The 19,322-nt window shown below is 38.3% G+C and overlaps 1 protein-coding gene across 15 annotated transcripts in view; it reads left to right on the top strand.

Moving 5' to 3' along the window:
- The window catches only part of LOC131774729 (stAR-related lipid transfer protein 13), a 34,596-nt gene extending 18,663 nt beyond the window's left edge, over positions 1-15,933 (top strand). For 11 of the 15 annotated variants that reach the window (XM_059090791.2, XM_059090794.2, XM_059090799.2 and 8 more), the window contains 17 exons: positions 6,731-6,802; positions 7,482-7,563; positions 7,997-8,045; positions 8,141-8,781; positions 9,332-9,451; positions 9,586-9,632; positions 9,873-9,974; positions 10,244-10,327; positions 10,638-10,763; positions 11,082-11,212; positions 11,490-11,627; positions 11,932-11,985; positions 12,117-12,263; positions 12,575-12,741; positions 13,219-13,344; positions 13,894-14,067; positions 14,961-15,933. In XM_059090791.2, coding sequence (XP_058946774.2) covers positions 6,731-6,802; positions 7,482-7,563; positions 7,997-8,045; positions 8,141-8,781; positions 9,332-9,451; positions 9,586-9,632; positions 9,873-9,974; positions 10,244-10,327; positions 10,638-10,763; positions 11,082-11,212; positions 11,490-11,627; positions 11,932-11,985; positions 12,117-12,263; positions 12,575-12,741; positions 13,219-13,344; positions 13,894-14,067; positions 14,961-15,075 — 2,375 coding nt within the window. In that variant the 3' untranslated portion in view covers positions 15,076-15,933. Of the gene's footprint in view, positions 1-2,045; positions 2,113-2,837; positions 3,007-4,020; positions 4,232-5,006; positions 5,133-6,730; positions 6,803-7,481; positions 7,564-7,996; positions 8,046-8,140; positions 8,782-9,331; positions 9,452-9,585; positions 9,633-9,872; positions 9,975-10,243; positions 10,328-10,637; positions 10,764-11,081; positions 11,213-11,489; positions 11,628-11,931; positions 11,986-12,116; positions 12,264-12,574; positions 12,742-13,218; positions 13,345-13,893; positions 14,068-14,960 lie in introns of those variants that run through there. The other 4 variants (XM_066161184.1, XM_059090800.2, XM_059090801.2 and 1 more) reach the window with 4 other exon arrangements.
- Positions 15,934-19,322: the final 3,389 nt, after the last annotated feature.

The following is a 19,322-nucleotide window of genomic DNA, read 5'->3' as shown; positions in this document are numbered from 1 at the left end:
AAATTGTGTTTCATAGATTTAGGCATTAGTTGGACGAGATTGACTGGCATGACGCCACTCGAAACTCTTTTGCCATTATTAGGCGAAAATTGTTAAATCTTCCGGGTTGTACACAGCAGTTTGATTTCAGACGAAATGGTGTTTTCTAAACTTTAGTGTTACTGGCGGTATTTTTGAAATAAGGTAATTAATACCTTCCAACGGAAAGCATTTTTGAGATAAACGAAAGTGTTGTGACAGAAACGAAAGCAGTTTTCACTGTAGTAGTACCGACGGACATTGGTCACATAGAAGTGTGGAAAGCTTTCAAGATAATCCAAGTTCAAACCGGTTCATTAAATTTGAGTTATACTTACGGAATGAGTCACAAGCGCACGATTCTTCCTCTTGTGGCACGTACAGAGATATACGTCACACTGGTTTGCTCAGTCGAAAGCGTAAAAAACTGAACATTTTTACTTAAATCTCTCTCGTATGTTTTGCTTGTGTTGGCAGAGGTTTTACAGGAGCACTTAGTATTAATTGATTTGAAACTGATAACATCTGTTACAGTCCGGCACTCAAAACTGTTAAACATGCCACAAAGACGCAAAACTTTACGCGCAGGAAATAACAGGTGTACACTGGGAATCCAAAGAGCCTTTGTCTCCCTTGTGAAGTAGCGCATTTCAATCAGCCCTATGATAAAGGGGAAAAAGGGACATTTGGAAAGCCGTTGTTCTGTAAAAATTACGTGTGTCTTGTGTATCTAACTAATCACATGATCAAATTAACTTGCAAGCGTATAAGGCCAGGTTGCTCAAACCACTTGGAAAAACGTCCAATTTCATTTGAAAAGTGGTCTTAGACGAGTCAATTAGGGGAAATTTCATTTGACGGCGGGAGTGAGAGTTGTTAAGCGAGCTATAGAGACGGATTGAGAGTCGTGAACGTCTGTGGAAATGCTATGGAAGAACAATTTTCATCTAACAACTCTTTCTCTTTCTCTTTCTCTCGGGAGAGATAACCATGCTTCTCAAAAAAGCGTTATCTTATTCGAATCCAATACTGCTTATTTTCCCAACCCTATGAAAATGGTTCGAATGTTAAAAAACATAGTCAATTCCTGATCTGGGTCTCAGATGGTGTGCAAAACCCTATCCTTTTTTCAGAACTAAATGGTTACATCTTAAAAACCCAGTTTCGGATTTAAAGCATAGTGAAAAAGCGACCTTACGGCTCTGCGCGTATGTATTTAGCCTTCATAGCGAAGTGTTTCCGCGGTAATTCAGTCCGTTCGTTACCTCAGTTTGACTGAACAATGAAAGCAGCAGGCATTGCAACTCCGAGTAAATTCCAGCATCTAAACGTGAAATATTACGATGAACTGTACACAGGAAACAGTATACAAGATAAGAAGGTGAAACAAATAAGTGAAGAGCTCTATCTTGATCCATCTTTTCATTGAGATGTCGATCATGTGTCAGCTTTTTTTGTCCCAAGACGTTCGAGATAAGAAACTTTTTAGCGCATGACGTTAGAGAAATGTTTGATACACGAAAGTATCCCTTCATGAATAAGTCGTGCGTAAATACGATAATTTAATGGTAATTAGGGGTTTCGATCGGATAAAACGTGACAGTGTAGAACGTGTCCACCGCTAGCGAAAGGAAAGAAAACTTTTAGGATAATATATAAGAAAGGGGTACAGAAAGGTAGCTAAATTTTAAGAAAAAAAAAAGATCGAACTAAACACTTTAGAGGTATTTAGTCCAAACCGGTCGTCGGTGAGGGAAGGGACTTACGTAAGTGCCAGACACAAAAACTTTCAAGAGCACAAGCTCTTTCGATCTTTCGCCTTCGCTTGTTTTGCTTTCTGATCCTTTACAACGAAAAGAAAATTAGTATTCACGGATACAAACTCAAAATATGTATTTATACAAAAACAGATTTTTCAGTTGCCTAAACGTGAGACCTTTGGACTTGATCCACTTCACTTTCCAGGAAATTGTATTCACGTCTAATGCCGCAGCACATGTTTTGGCCATCCATTTTGAGTATTGAAGAATATACACTAGGAAATGTCGAACTCTATCGCCGATGAAATATTTGACACATTTTTAATTGTATCAGGTATGCATTTGCTGAGTTTAGAAGACAAAACCTTTTGTATCTCTGTATTGCTGGGCGTTCACGCTGACGAAGATTCTTGTTTTTTCCGTCTTGACAAAACTTTTTCTTTGTTTAATCTTTTTACTTCAACAGGTGTGGTGTTTGTCTTTAAACATGTAAATGCTTCTTTTATTTCCTGCGTTAAAAGTATTTGGTTCTAAAACCTGATTTACTAATGTCCTTCAAGTGTTTATGTAAGCTTTGGTGGTCACGGTCACCAACTAGATCATTAATTTTCACTTGAAACGTTTCAGCTCGTTTATTGCGTAAAAGAAAACATTGTTAATGCGAGCAGTCCCGTCCCTTACAACAACATATCTGTTTTTAAATCAACTAAATTTATGCAGTGCAGGAGTCAAATTTCCGTTTTCACGCGGTCTGATTAAAAAAAACAACCACCGTCTGATGAAAAAAAACAACCGCCTCGCCAAAAGACCTTTCTTAACACCTCGATCAGAACTAAACAAAAGCCCGCTGTGACAAAACGTGGATTTCTTCACGAGTTTAAGTGATTTGAGATTTCAAATCGAGATATGGAAGTTGTATCTCGCAAGGCTTTTAACGATTTCCTACATGTACATTTATTACATGCGGAGAAGCTCCCCTCGTTGTTGTTCCGGTTCAATTGGTGCCGGCTGAATCATTACGTCAAAATACGTCACTGAATGCCTTGCCCGCGCGAGAGCTCTATAAAAGCAAAGATGATAAGCAGTGTGTCCAGTGCCTTTTCCGTTCACCGCAGAAACATGTGTGAAACGAGTTTAGAACCGAGAGAAAAGCTGGACAACGAGGTTTGTGAAACTTTGGACGCTGCGATGATGGTAGTTGCAGACTTTGCTTCTACGCTCGCAAAAGGTAATTATCACTTAAGAAGCGTTTAACTCTCTCAATTTCTTTTCTATCAATCGTCAGGCGTGATGTTTGCTGATATGTATGATGTTCTAGAAATTATATGAAATACCGAGAAGAAGGGTCACACACTTAGAAACAGAATCATGCATAATGAACGACCGAGAAAATTCTTAAGTTTACCTTTTCTTGTAATTCTTAAGTTGTTTTGTCCTTCTTCACCGCAAACCAACTAATAACATCGATTTGCTTCTGAATGTGAAGGAATCTCAAAATTGAGGGATTTCCAGTCGCACAAAAAGAATTAATTAGTAGAAATTTTATCAGCCTTTGAACATATTTAAATCACGAGTTTCCGTCCTCGAAATCGCCGTTTTCCTGATTCTCTCGAAAACCTTCTGAACCGACTAGAGCGACTAGAATAGGTAATTGTGGGCGGGTTAGGGCCGCCGGGCAAAAGAGCGTTTTGAACCATGGCTGGTATTTAAAACGTGCTACTTAAACCTGTGTGAGAATTGCAGACTGAAAAGAGGAATACGATATTGACCATCTAAAGGATTGTCAGCAATTGAAGAGGCCGTAACTAAACTGAATTTCAATAACTGTCGTGTGAAAAGCCACAACAAGACCTCCTCCCACGTGTGTAGTTGCTGTCTAAAGAATGAAACGGATATAGCACGGCTGACACAATGCCTAAAATAATACTATGAGTTACACACCTTAGCTGACGTCACCAGAGGAAAATTTTCTACAGCGGTGAAAATGCAATCTACGGCTGTTTAAACGAAATGAAAACAATATTTGATGATTTTTCACTCCAAAGTTTAACATATCGAGAAATGAATTAGAGTGTATAATTTGATTCCCCACCCTGAGTGATTAGTTCAATTGTGTTTTTCTTTTCACAATGGGTGGTTGTTTGTCAAGGCGTTGACATAAACAATGCGTCAATCAAATCGGGTGTAGGGATTATTTCCTGGGGCCTAGTCCTCTTGGATGTGACCTCTCTTTTGATATCAAGCTGTTCGGTAAAATTTCCCTCGAGGCAGAAATGAGCAGTTCTGTTCGGTGGCCTCAGTTATATTGCGCTTTCGTACCATATCTGTGCCGTGGTCGCTGATATTCCTCATGGCCATGGCACTCTCAGATGGCGTTCAGACCAATGGCGAAAACAGGCGAAAAATGCTGCGACGATTCTTGGTTCGCAAGAATAAAAGGGACACCATCAAAGGTACAAACGAGTTAAGATAAAATGATTTGACCCGAGGTGTGAAGGAATTCAAATTTGCCTTGATTACATTTTCAATTATGTTGTGGTTTAAAGCTGACTCATTGCATTTGATGCCGATATTGTTTCAATTTCTGACTCGCGGATTTCGATTTAAAAAATTTCGTTTTCCAAAGGAACGACTATCTGTGGAATAGAAAACCGTTGAGTTAAGCTCAGCTGTACTTGCTTATTTAAATCTCTTTCACTGCTCGAATGCCTTGGTTTTATCTATCAATAAGTGTAGCGAAGAAAATGTGTCATAGAACGCCGAAATTATTTTTATACAGGAGAATTGGAAGATGATTGCTTATAGTTGGTACTCAGTTAGTGGCCAGTCATCTTAGAGTTCATCAAAATCATGGCATGAGTAACATTCCATTTCAATCACGAATTGTGTGACATTGGGTTTTTTTCATCTGATGATACAATAGCAGTAGCCTTAAGTGCTGGCACAAAGTCGTTCAAACCTAATTCAGCGTAAAGAAATAAGGATTAAACAAATCCCTCCCAATTTTTGGAGGCGATAGCATTGTAAATCGGGGCCGGACAAAGTAATGCACAGAGGGAATATAAGCGACAAAACCACATCCATTCATTATGTTCAGACTTTGTGGCGGTAGAAGCAAAACAAATACTTGATTTGAATAAAATCTGAATAGTAGTTCTCACGTGACAAGAGATAGATCTGTTTAAGGAATCCACCGTTCCGTTAAGTAAATCTTGTTAAATTCGACCAAACCTTTACCGGCTGGGACATTGGGGATGTTTTGGTATTTCACGTCACATTCTTACAGGATTGCAGCGAAGATTGTTTGAACAGAATGTTGTCCATTTCGCGCGCCAGTCATGCGTGAAATTACGAGTAAGTAAAAAATTCGCTCGTAAATCAATCTCTCACTGTAAAATCCGACCGCTATTAGAATGTGTAGTTCTACTCAACTTAACAATCAAATAAGTATCTCAGTCGGTCACCGGTGACAAAGGCAGGTCTGGTTCCATTGTGTGCTTTAAGTGTCGATCGCTTTAGCTATATTGTTTTATGCTGTATTAATTGTTTTCGAGGACATGTAGGTTTCAAGATCAAGATTTGCAGTGTACATATTTTACTTTACATATTTCCTCATTAATCGACGACAAGATGTGGTGTTTGTTTGCATGTCAAAGGTCTTTGAAGGTGTGTTCCTGCAAGGCACGTTTACTGCAAGGGCGGTAAAAAGAACGATCTGCAAGAGAGATGGCCATGTGGACGAAGAAAATTACAGTGAAGCAAATTGAATTCTTTATTGACACAAGCTAGTTGGTCACTCCGCTATCTTCTCTTTCATCGAAATAAATGATTAAAAAAAACAAGCCACCTATTTAAGTTTTCGATCACAATGAAGTGTGGAAATCAGCCAGAGATTTGTGTGACACACCAGATGGAAAGCCATGCTCGAAGTACTCTCCTTTGACTCCTGGCATAATAAAACCCGCATGTTAGAGCTTAAAATGCCTTATGCCACGGCTGAATGACGTATCTTACTTTCTAACGAAAAAGATGACGTTAACTTTGACAGATTTGGCTGAATGTTGATTTTAAGCTTGTATGTTACACTAGCCAAAACGTAACGACAGAAGTGTTGTTAGCTAGCTTGTAATTTTGCTGAACTATACATGTATTTCTGCAATACCGGAAGCCACCTAGTGCGAACTCTAACCGAGCAATAATGTTTGTATTCTTTCAATATCTTGTCTTCCCTAAATAATATCTTTATCGCAATTTCAACAAAAGGGATTTATCTAGCATGCCTTAATTTTTCAAGTTCCTTTAATTCTTTAAAAAGGTAAAAGATTCACTACTTTCCCTAAGAATTTTTTTTCTGATTCATACCTCATAAATAATTAACATTGAATGACTGAAGGCCTTGTCGAAGGTTTTCCTTCATGTTAAAAATAGTTTAGCCTTCTGGTGTAGTTTAAAGTGTTGATAATGTAAACAATTTTTAGCTGTGTTTATAAACATTTCTCCTGTTTCCATACTTGTGTGTCAGTGTGCTCCTACTAACAAAGATCACTAAAAATATTCATCCTGTGATTAATGTACCCAGCTGTATATATTATCATCTGGTCTAATGAAATGGCAGTAACAATTATTTTCCACAAAACAATTTTTGGACTTTTTTTAGTGGCTGTTACAATCACTGCAGGAAAAACATATTTGATGCTTCATTGTACAATGAAAATTTGATGCTCTCAGCAATAAAACATTGCCAAATGTAAACAGGTGTTACCCTTGACAGAAAAATGTTCTTGTGACTAATACCTTGGCTTTACTAGAAATATTGCAAAGTGTAATAATTTTTTTTTGATGGAAACTTATTTAGGAGTTTGATAATACCCTTTCCTTCCTTACAGTCCAAATTACTACAAGTTGTGATGTATATTGTGCTTATTTTTGAAACTAATTCTTTGCATTCTCAGAACTAGAGGCCCTTGAGGCATGTTACTGGCTAAAAGCAGCTGGATTTCCACAATATGCACAGGCTTATGAAGGTACAAATACATTTTAATTCTAGTTGACATTTTCAACAACATGAGTTACCATCTTTGGTTAAGAAGCAGCAAACTAACCCCTTTCAATTGCATAGCCAAACATGACGAGCTTGAGGTTTAAGTGTAGACAAGGAGCTACAGAAACTTAAAATATTCTCTCCTGTGATTGTGCATGTTATGTTAAATTTGCCGGCATCTTCTCCCTTAGTATACAGCAAAACAGTTTTGACGAGTTGATCCTTCTCAAGAAGAAAGAAAACAAAAGGAAAGAAGTTGAATGAGATTAATTTCAAACTAATTTAGACTTTGACTCGCTTAATTCCTAATGATCACTACCCAACTGGTTTTCTTGAAGATGTCTGTTAATGTCCCACTATCTATTTCCTTATTGTATGGATCTGGCCCCAGTTGTTCCAAGGTTGGATAATGCTATCCACTAGATAAATTGCTATTGTGTGGATAGTGCAGTACATTTCCTTCACAGTTATTCGCTGGATAGCGATTTATCTGTTGGATAGCATCATCCACTCTTTGAACAACTGGGTCCTGAGTGACATGTTTGTTGGACCTACTTTTCCATTATCTAAATCGTCTTCAACAGCACCTTATCCTAAGTACATGGCACACCTGTTGAAATTCAATACCAATGTAGGTCATAAGTCTATCTTTGCAAATTTAGATGGAAAGTTTCCCATTGACACAGCATCTGTCATTAAAGAACATCACTTCCTGGATCAAGATTCTATTCAATCTTTGTACAGGTAATGATTTTAAAACTTATCAACACTTGGTAATCAAGAGGGCATGATTACTTGATTCTTATTGAGCCTTTTGCTGTTTGTAGCAACAATTTATTGATTGCAATTTAACTGAATGAAGCCATGCTACGTTAACTATATTTTGAGAATAAAATGTTCTTTGAATCTATCGGTCAGTTACGTTTGTTTTGACATTTGTGGCAGCATTGAAAGGGCTTCACCACAGGAACATCATGCACGATTGCAATTCCCCAAAAAAATTTAACCCTTTATGTGATAAAAAAAGTACTTGTAAGTGCCCTCAGGCAATTAAGGATTAATTTCATGCGTATTTTTCAAGTTTTCCCAAAATTGCCCTTGTCCCTTTGAGTGCACTTTGGGTTTTATTTAGAAGAACACAACCTAATCTAGTAATATTGTCTATTTAACTCATCAGGCGTCTTCAAACACTCAATCGATGTGCAAAAATGAACCTCCACATCAAGGTACTGAAAATAGCTACTCATGTCTTTCCTGCTCTGCTGCATTTTTTTTAAGCCCTGAAAGCAGAGGTGACTGCAAATTAATTTTGTCTTAACAGAATGATGGAGGTTACGATTCTGATGAAGAAGACTTGATTGCATTAAGTTCACGCTGGAAACTACAAAATAAGAATCGACGGTGGTCAAGTCGAAGAAATGGTTCCCCTTCACTCAGCAAGGGAAAGGGTCCAGCTGGCTTAAGTAGCTCACATAATGGAATAAACTCATCTTTGAACAGTGTATCAAACACAAGGCAAAGGTCATTTCACAAGAAAGGCAAACTTGCTCCTGAGCATTTGTCACCCATAACACACTTGGATTTATGTATAGCACAAGGAAGGAAAAGTGTATATGACAATCTGTCTTCAACATTAAGTGCCAGTACACCATCAATATCAAATGTTGGTAAAGACCTCAACAGGAATGATCAACTAAGAAACTCAGGCAGAACTCAAAAAAGAATCCTTACTAGTAGTGATTTGGGACTTGAATCTTACAGTGCATCATCAAATGAGGACCTTTCAGACTTTGAACGTGATGATGAAATTGACGACTTGCCTGGGGATTTGACAATGTTAAAATCAATACGAAATTCAGAGAGAAAATGTAACAATGATGTGGCTCCATCGTCAACAGCAACAAGGCCTAAAGTACGATGGCATAGCTTTGAAAAGACTTCAAGACCTGAAATACGTGTCATGTAAGTGTTCCTAATACATAACTTCATGGAACATAATAAAAGAAGAATTTATAAATGTAATATTGGCTGGTTTCAGGTGTAACTAGTGCCTGAAATGTTTCTCTTTTAATGAGAAAAATAGTTTGTCAAATTGTCTTAAAGTCTCTTTTAATTACTGCATTGACCTGTGGAGATCATGTCTTTCTCTGTTAATGATCTCCACATAACTGAGTCTGAGCCTAGGAAACAGTAGTTCTTTTGGCTAGCAATATTTACCGGCCATAAACGTTGGTCATAGACAGGAGGGAAGGGATGGCACAGTGCCATCACATGTGGGTAGAGATTCTAGTTTGTACTTTTCCTTGCTTCAAGGGATTTTCTTTGAGTCCTCCAGACAGCAGGAAAGAAGAGCCACTTCCTGAAGTTTCCATTGCTAAATTTCCATTATTATTATTACCATGACATAAAAGATATGAAAGTTGTCAAGACTGTTAGGTAGCTTCATCACTTCTATTGTTTGTCTTGGTAATGACTTATTTCATTATTTTTGCCTTTATTATCACAAATGTAGGTCTCCAAAGATCTGTGACCTTACAGCAGGACAGCTAGCCGTTCTTAGAAAATACTCACTTTTGAAACTAACAGCACTAATGGAAAGACATACTCACTCACACAGAGGAATGTGGAATTGGTAAGGAAGCTTTTTAGACAAGTTGAATGGAAAAATGCTACTGGCATCCTTCAATCCTCATAAATTTCATTGGACATCTACTTGATGGAGAGAGATAATTTGTTTATTTTTTGGTGATTTTTCTCCTATTTCAGGTCATTTCCCCATTTCTTAAAGAAGCTCAAGTCACCAGATTATAGAGGTACTTGTCATATAGTGTTTTACCCAGAATACATATCCAATTCAAATTGCTAACAGACCATCCTAAATTACCCATTGGGTAATTTACTGCTGCTGAAAGTTTTGTATTTCATAGTATGTGAGACAACAGTTAAATAACTGGTGATGTATTACATGCGAAAGGCCTTATGTGCCTCAAAATAGGAACCAGTTAACTCAATAAATTTACAACCTCAACTATTCCCTCTTTTGACTTTTTCAGACAGGAATGTGTTTGGCGTTCCCCTCTCAGTCGTACTTCAGCGCTCCGGTCAACCTCTTCCACAATCTATTCTCTTTGCAATCAACTATCTACAAAGATCAGGTAAGAAATCTAAGACTTGTGTTACATTCTATTTCCAAGTTTTGCCTTTATATGTGGACTGCAGCATGTCATAACCTTTACATGTGGAACCTGTGTAAGATCTTGTGGTTACTTGCACAAGCCTTTAAGGGATTAGCAAAAGTAATTGTCAAATCAGGACAGAACAACTACTTTCTGGCCTTAAGAGAAATTTAAAAGTCATTAGTTTGATAATTTAACATAGAATTTGTGTTTGACATAACATTTTGACATTTAATTCCTTTTCACAGCTGTGGATGCTGTTGGCATATTCAGAAAATCAGGTGGTAAACAGAGAATAAATCACCTGAAGGAAATGATTGAAGGAGATCCAGGTATAACTAAGCTACAAGAGTAGATTTTTTCTTCTTATGAAAAGGAGTACATTATTTTAGGATAGTCATGTGAATAATGTACACTTGCATGAGTAACAGTGCAGTTTTTTTCCCATATTTATGCAATAACTCATTAGAAGTGAGCAAGCCCTGATTCACTTAACATGGGGACTGATAGCTTGAAGCGCTGATCAGGCAACGAGACATTTCTTTCTCATGCACAGGGTAAAAAATGTAGAGGACCTGTAGCTTACCCAATTATAACTTACAATGAATGATAACGTAATCATTTGTTGTTGTTTTGATACAGATAATACTGACTTTGAGGGCTTGTCACCATATGACATGGCAGACATGTTGAAGCAGTATTTTAGAGAACTTCCAGAACCTATCTTGACATCTAAACTGGCTGAAACATTCATAACAATTTTTTCAAGTAAGTAGATGATTGATGACCATTTTGACTGGTTTATGATAAGCACTGATATCAAATGGTATTTCATATGAAAAATGCTGTACTTCAACAAACAGTTAGATAAACAAGAAATTCCCAAATGAGAAATTCATGATGTTAAATGAGATTTTATGTGCAAAACAGAGTTTTCAAGTAAATTAATTATGTTGGATTGTTAAGTTCCATATCAGTTGAAGTGATTACATGCAATATCAAATGAGAGGTAATATTTGTGAAAGGAGATTTCATGCACACTTAAGTCAGATGCATTAATCTTGTCCATTTTTCCCCCCTTTAAAGGCATTCCCCCTGAATCAAGAATGGAAGCAATGCAGGCTGCCATTCTCCTCATGCCTGACCCAAACAGAGAAGCACTCCAGACATTATTGTTGTTCCTAAATGAGGTGGCTGCCAATTCTGAAACAAATCAAGTAAGATTTATGACAAGAATTGATGTGTAATCTTTGTTTGAGAGAACCAATCACAAAGTGAAGATAAAATTACCGCTTGTCAGGCATATTATGCTACATACATTGGTGCGACCTTGATCAGATCATCAATCATTTTTGTGACTCAACGCTACTATATCCAATTCTCAAAGAAATATTAATCGTCTTTGATACTAAATTCAGATGTTCGTCGCTCCTCAGCACTAAATAGCTGGTTGGATCGAGTAGTGTCTAAAAAAATAGATTATTTCCCTTTTAGATGAATGAGAAGAATCTTGGAGTATGCTTTGCTCCTTCTCTGTTCCACTTGTGCGGTACAAAGGAAGATCCGTCTTCTCCAAAGCGACAGAAGCGAACACCTATGAACAAGGCTTCAAAGGAACTCACTGATAATCTGGTAAGCGCTCCTCTCTTGCTTATTAGCAATGTAACTTCATCGGGTTTTAAAGGCAACCAGTGAAAATAGGTATAAACAATTTCCCAACTTAGCTCACTTACTTAGTTTGAATGCAATTCTCGAGACGTCTTTGCTGGGAAAATTTTGGGACTCGATTAGAGCTAAGTCGTGCGTATGAGGTTAGAAAAATATAAACAGCGCATCTAGTTGAACCCAAATCCTAACTTTAGCGATCTGCTCTTCTGGTTTTCCGCGAAAAGATGATATAAAATTAACATGTTGCCGCTAAATCTCACCATTACAGGCCGCCCATGAGTGTTTAGCTAAGATGATTACAGAAGTGGATAAGCTCTTCTCGGTAAGTTCCATTCCCGTTAGAGTAATTTTCAAATCCTTAAGAGCAATTCTTGACAACATTACTTTCTTTTATTAAAAAACTTAAACGACTTACCTAACGAAAACTTGATGTTATCGTTATTTGTGTCACAGATTCCCGAAGACACGGTGAAGAACAGTCGGTTTTCGTATATCGAGCAAGGCGAACCTGTTTCTCTAGAAAAACTTGGAAAGAGTAAATCCAGTCCTGAAAGTGATTATCAGACGTACATCGAATCTTGTATCGCTGGATTACTTAAGGTAAACACATTTCTTTTAATGTATGTGTTAAGGGCCTATGAAGTGCAATATTTAAATCCCACCAGTCGATATTCACCTTTCCCGCCCTTTACTGCTGCGCGTGTCCAAGATTACATCTGATTGGCTTATTCAATTTTATCGAGTGCTAATTGGGTAATTTTCATCTTGCTGGCCTTTGCTTAAATTGTAAAATTTGTGGAATGATGCAACTTCTTCTCAATAATTTAAACGTTTTCATAGTTGTTAGAAAAAAAGTTGTGTCGGAGAAAAATCATCCGCTTATTAATCAGCCTCGTCTTTTCCACTTTCAGGAAGCAAAAGACAGATTTAAGGGGTGGGTGTCTCACCCGTGGTACGACAGCTCAGTAGAGATCTCTTACAAGAAAGTGAAAGATGGTTACCCTCTCCGATTGTGGAGATGCGTTGTGGAAGTCAATGCCAAGCCAGAGGATATCATAAGAAGAATTCTCTACGAAAGGTATAAAGAAAGACTTATTGTTTGATTCATTGCTGCAACGCGCCATCGTGCCCTAACTGGAAAAGCTTAATTTTCAGTTATTTTGCTATATAGCTCTAAAGGTTTGCAGTTTTGTGCACCTTAAAAGTTTGGGAATTTTCATGATAGTGTAAGGTACTTGTGTACAACAACGAACTACGGATGTTGGAGGTTACAGTGCAAGATGATCTGATAATGCGTAAATTTGCAATTTATTTAAATTAACTTCTAAATATTTAATTGCTAGACCAGTGCGATACGGGCTTTGACCGCACAAAGATACCCATGAGCTTGAGAGTGGTCTAAGTAATTTTTTTTCCACAAGGCATCTTTAGTTTTTTTATGTTTCATCATCCTCTCCCCGCTTTGTCAACACTGTGCAATTAAACCAGACTTCCTAATTGAAAGTAAGAAGTCCCTTTTTGCTCTCTAACCGATGGTGGCGTCTCTTCTTTCAAGGCATCTCTGGGACGAAGACTTGGAAACTTGGGATATGGTGGAGAAAATTGACGATCACACAGATGTGTTCTTTTACACCACCAAGTCTATGATCCTTCAACCAAAACGACAACACGTAGTGCTAAGGTAAATGGCTTATTGAAACCTTTTTTATAATCCAGCTGATAATCTAGAACCTACTGACAATGAACAAGTACGTGCATGTGCTGAGAAACGTTTTCTCATGCAAATGACATCAAGCTGTTTTAATTTACTCCTCAGTACCCGGCTCTTTTGTAATTCCCACTAAATTTGAAGTTTGACTGAGAAGAATAAACAAATATTGGTCGATTGACATGCCACCTTTTGAGCCGTTTCTATATATGAAATAGGGCTACAAAGAATCAGCACAATAACGTAAAACCCGGAGGGCTCTTGCGTAACCTTAACATTTTTTTACGTCTCTATAAGAAACTATCGATCTTATCTCGCACTGAAGCTTTACTTGTCGAAACACTTGTATTCATTCAAAATAGCATTTCTTTCTCTATCTCTTTGAGGAAGAAGCAGGATAACAAGGTTCTTGTACAATTGACAAAGGCAACTTTTAGTTTAGGAAGTATAGCTGAAGCTTATCTCATGTTGCATCTCTTCGAACTACATTGAAGTGTACTCTCCTTTTTTTTTTTATCTAAGGGCATGGACGGACCTCGATAAGGGTGTTTGTGCACTGGTCTCCACATCTATCAATCATCCACGGGCCCCTCCTAGCAATGGAGTACCTTCAATTGTATTGGCGTCAAGATATCTAGTGGAGCCTCTAGAGAATGGCAAATCACGACTAACTTACATAAGCCGAGTAGACCAGAGGTGAGGACTATCTCAGTTCCGCAAGGGACCTGGGAAGGGGAAATGAGGTCTCAGACTTGCCCATTTTTGTACTGGGAAATTAAAATTTGGGTCACTGGGACTTGGAATTACAAAATTAGGGAAATATACCCTCTTGGCAGACAAAATAGGCTGGCAATTGTAGATTGGGAATTATGATTTATACCCAAACCTCCCACTTCCGCCCTTTAGAACAATACTCCTTTACAAAATGTAAAAAGGAACACATACATTTTAAACTATTCGTAAGATCCTACCTCCAACTTTCTCGTATTCGTTGGTTCGACTTAGAAATGAGCTGCTGAAATGTTAATATATCGTACAATGGTGTCATTGTCCGTTGTAAAGTGACCTTGGGCAAGTTTCCTGTATTCTTATGCCCTACTGAGTTCGAACAAAAAGTCGCAAAAATCTTTATCAACTCGTAAATAATTGAATAAAATTCACCCATAGAATCTGGCTGACTACCTGGGCGGCGTCTTTTGTTAATTATACTCCGACGGATAAGTTAGACACAGCCTTCCTGACGTTAAATTGACAAATTCACGCGTTTCCAACGAGTTCGAATCGGTGAAGGAAACATCTTGGAATATCTCTTTAATCTTCTTATTTTTCGGATGGATTCTTATCAACCACTCCCTTTCCTCCAACATGCTAAAACCCACGTTGGAAGAGGATGAAAGTTATTCTTATAATTAGATTCTTAGAGAATGTTCTCCGCCTTAATTTTTACTTAATGCTCCTTAGATCTCAATGGATAAAATATTCGCTGCTCGTAATCTTTTCTTTGCAAAGGCTTTTCTTCTCCCTCAAATGTGTGTGGGCCAGAACATAAATTCATGAAGTCAAAATTTTAATTACTTATTCTTATTCAGGGGTAGAACTCCAGAGTACTACAGCAAAGCCATCGGACCATTTTTAGCTTCGTTAGTGGCCAAAGTACGGAACACTTTCCAATACGGATCAGAGGGCCCGGAAACCAAAGTATAGCAAACCTCGTGTCTACGTACCAAAGTACTAAAGGAACGTGGAGTGCCATTGCCATAGATACTACCAACTGTGGCGCAGAATTTATGCTCTTGGTGACAGAAGAATGGAAGAAAAAAAATTAAGTTCGTTGCAAAATTATTTCTGTAGTCACCTTGAAGACATGGGTAAATGCTTGTAAAGGTGTGCCTAGCAAGTGTCCCTTGGTTATCACGCAACACTTTTACCCACGTAACATTGCGTAGCGTTATGCCTAAGTCTTCGGACACTTAACAAAGGATCATATCAACGAACAAAAGGACCTATTCTCTAGGAGAATATAATTGTTTAAAAGATGTACAGAGTATTTAAAAGTCCACATTCGTAATTCACTCGTGTATTCGCGTCGAATCATTCAGTTCGTCCTCACGAACATTTTTTAAACGAGAATACTTTTGAAGCTTTTTTTTAAACACTTTTAAGGAAAAAATTTTCACCAGGAAAATAAATGCCTTATTTATCACTTCCACTGTGGCAAAATATGCCAAAATTTGGAGCCATGAGGAGAAATATTTTTATGCTTCAAGTGAATGGCTTCGTTTGTTAATTGAGGTACAAGAGTTTTATTCGAATTAACATTTTTTAGTTAAATATCGTCATCTGATTAACTTAATATTTCAGCTAAAATGTAAATTATGCCAGTGCTCTTCCGCTCTTAATTTATTATCCTTTGCAATGAATTATTCACAAAGTTATAATATATACGACGAATCATAACTATGGTTACCTCATAAAATGTCATTCACTTGATCATTCAAAGGAAAAAGGAGCCAATTCTACCAATTTGGTTTCATAATAAACGCAATTTCGAAACCTTTAGAAGAGTTTCTCAGTAGTTGCCAGGCTTTTTTTTTGGGGGGGGGGGGAAGGGGGGTTGGGAGGAGGGAGGGACCCCAGAAGTTAGTTCGCCACCAACCATATACGTTTACCTGAAGGACGTACGTCGTGTGAGTGTGTAACAACCACACTGTGCCCATACCAATGGAAGTGAAATTCATTTCAAGATTCCATTCTAGACGTTGCCGTATTCTTTTCTGGGCCACGTGTTGCGCTCATACTTTTTCAGTCCAATCGTTTGTATGGCGCCCTTCACCAATTAAATACCCGACAACCTGGATCAATTCTGATCACGTTACATCCGGGAAGGGTTCAAAACTCGTTCACCTTTAACCTCTTGACCCGTAAGAGCGACTAGCATCTAATTTCCCCTTACTATTTCATCCCTGAATTACGAATTGAGGTCACGAGGAGAAAAAAAATGAAAATCGACTAAAGAAGCTCTTGATTGGGGAAAAATTCCCCTTGTCAGCAGCTTTGGGAATGTATAGAGAACAGTAGGGAGAAAATGCATACTGGTGTTTGGGTGTGAAGGATTAATGATACTCGCAGTAACAAGGATGAGTTCTGGCCATTGGCAGTTGACCAAAGAGGAAATAAGCCACGTGTTGCCGTACCCTTTTCTCCCCTCCCCCCAGCAGAAACATTTCTCCTTTGGGGGGGAGGGTACGGCTACACGTAAGCTAACTCTACTAATTCGGCCGAAGACATGCAACGTATCACAGACCTGGTTTTTTTATTACGAAGTCAGGCAGTTGTGGGGCCAATATAACTACCACCCCCTCGTTTTTCCAACACATCCACAAATTAGGCATGCACGCAAAAATCAAATGATTCTATAATTGCTTAGGGTTCTATAATTTCCATAAAAACATGGCGTTACGCACACAGTTACTCTTATCAAATTGCCCTTTTGACCCCTAGAATGATTAACATCTAATTTCTCCTTACAATATCAACCTACAGGTCACGGGAATAAAGAAAGTAATCACCCACTAACAACAGACGTTCTTGATTGTTGAGCAAATTCTCCTTCTCAACTTAACAGAAAATATATAGAGAACAGTATAGAGACTATGTATACTGATGCTAGGGTACAAAGGGCACAAAAGGGTTAAAGGTTTGTTTAATCTTCTTAACACCCTCTTTCCGCCGCGTCAATAAATTAGCCATTCAGACGACAACCTGTAAGTCTACAAAACCACGTTAGGAATCGCACGAACCTGCTGTTTAAGTAACGTCGCAGTGAGTAACTCCGTTTTATAATACTCGGTAACAGGAGTGGAACTATGAAACCCTGTCAGGTAGTTCGGGTGATCTTCCAAGGAAAGCTAACAGTTGAAGTAAGTTCACGCTGGTAAAATTTTTCTTACCGATCAAACTGCAACTGCTACAAATGAGAATTTTTTTCCCAACAAATAGCCGATTGAAAACGATGAAGGTATGTGTTCACCATAGTGAAAGCGAGTGATTTCTTTTTCAAGGTAATTTGGGCCGTAACCTCCAGCATTTCAACTGACAGTTAATCCAGTGTTTGATTTTTCCGTCAGTTTCATTTTTACTTCTCTTACGTAACAACTATACTTAACACAAATGTTCACCTCAGGGGTGAATTTATCGCATGCCAAAACCCAGAGACCACAGAGAAGATTCGCAACGAAATTTTCTAGAAGAGTCAAGTTCGATTCCTCATTGGAGGCTCATTTGCAGAACTTTAGTGCGTAAAGAGAGAGCAGATAAGAAGTAAGACCAGACATAACCAAGCGAGATTTAGATCCCAGGGGGCGGGGGGAGGGGCAGAGTCTTAATGACCCAAACGTGCCGCAAACAAGGGTAAGGCTCAAATGTGCCGCAAACAAAGGTAAGGCTTTCGGGGTCTTGATCCTAAACACACAATGCTATTCTGATATGAAGTCCCTTGACCGGAGTACCTTCCTGGATCAAAACCCTTAAACAGGGTGCAAAAATAACAGTCCGCAGTCTTAAATTACGATTTTTTTTCTCAAGTGTAATTCCAGTGGTTATCTCAAAAGGTCCAATAATCCCGACGGGGTGTCTTTTCCTTGACATCCTCTGCTTCATTTTGTCTTTGGCGGGGTAAGGAGTTAAGGTCCTCAGCGACACAGGTTCGGCAAAACTTTCCTTTAGGCTCTTCCCCGAGATAGAGATATATTCGGTAAGATACGAAAATAACGATATCTCTTCCTTTCAAGAGTTATTGCACTAACTATAACTCAAGGCTTACTCCTATCGCATTAAGGGGGCGGTTTAAAGATCATCGGACAGTATAAGAGACTGCCGCACGACCTTGCTGAAAGAAACCCTTTCTACTTTCCGCACGCATGGGGTAGAGAGGAACACACGTGGTACTCAAAACCTTAATTTGACCCTTAATCCGTTGAGCATCCACGTCACGGTTCTTGATTCGCGTAGTCGAAAGCTATCATAGGGCAGTTGAATGTCAAAATATCTTTGATTCATGATGTATTTTTTACTTAAGTTTTGGAAATAGTGTTAACTAGTTTCATTTTCAACTTAGTTCAAGTTAACGTTAATATTTCGGATCGTGGTCAGGGTGAGCGTTCATTTCGGTGATTTTTTAAATTACGCAGTAACTTCCAGTGATCATTGCAAGCGGTACTCACTAAACGGTTTCAAGTAGGCTTTTATTTCGACGAAAATGTCCAAGTTCATAGTTATTTGCAGTTGTCAGTGTAGGTCGTACACACAACAGGCTATATACGTTGGAAGGCTCTAGTTACGTAGCCAACCTCTGTTCATTCTTCTTCGTTCTCCCTCTCGATCAGTTCGCGGGCAATATTTAACTTTCATATCCCGAAGATTAGTTTAAGGGCAATCAGGCGCAACTAAACCACTCTCTCCCGCTCATTTCCATGTTAATACAATATCACACCAGCCGTGTGGTATCCTGACTTAGCATTAAATAATTTGTGTCCGCACGCCAGCTCTCCAACCCTAACCAATAAATTTTCCCGTTATGCAACAGCCGGTTGACGCAAGAATTTATTTATTAGAGGTGGATTCACAAAAGGATATTTTCTAATAAAATCCTAGTTTCTTTCCTCGACAACTGCACTTGCGAAGGAAAATTCATCCCTATCAAGAAGTTTCCTTCAGTCATCCATACTTTCCTTTCAAAAGACTCCAATAGTCTACTTCTTCACAGGCTAGCAAGTCAGTTTTTGAATAACTTGTCGACATGAAGGACACCTTTCATGAAAAAACTTATTAATTTTTTCCATCTCCATTTTCAAGGAAAACTTTTCAGAGAAATTTGTCAAGGCCAACTTTCTCTGTTGCAACTTTAGAGTCACTGACTCTGTCCCGGCCAACAAAATTCGCGCTTCACAAAG

The sequence above is a fragment of the Pocillopora verrucosa genome, chromosome 14 (genome assembly GCF_036669915.1).
Source record: "Pocillopora verrucosa isolate sample1 chromosome 14, ASM3666991v2, whole genome shotgun sequence".
Taxonomy (NCBI): Eukaryota; Metazoa; Cnidaria; class Anthozoa; order Scleractinia; family Pocilloporidae; genus Pocillopora; species Pocillopora verrucosa.
Note: the sequence above shows the minus strand (reverse complement) of the source record. Positions and strands in the feature narration are given on the sequence as shown.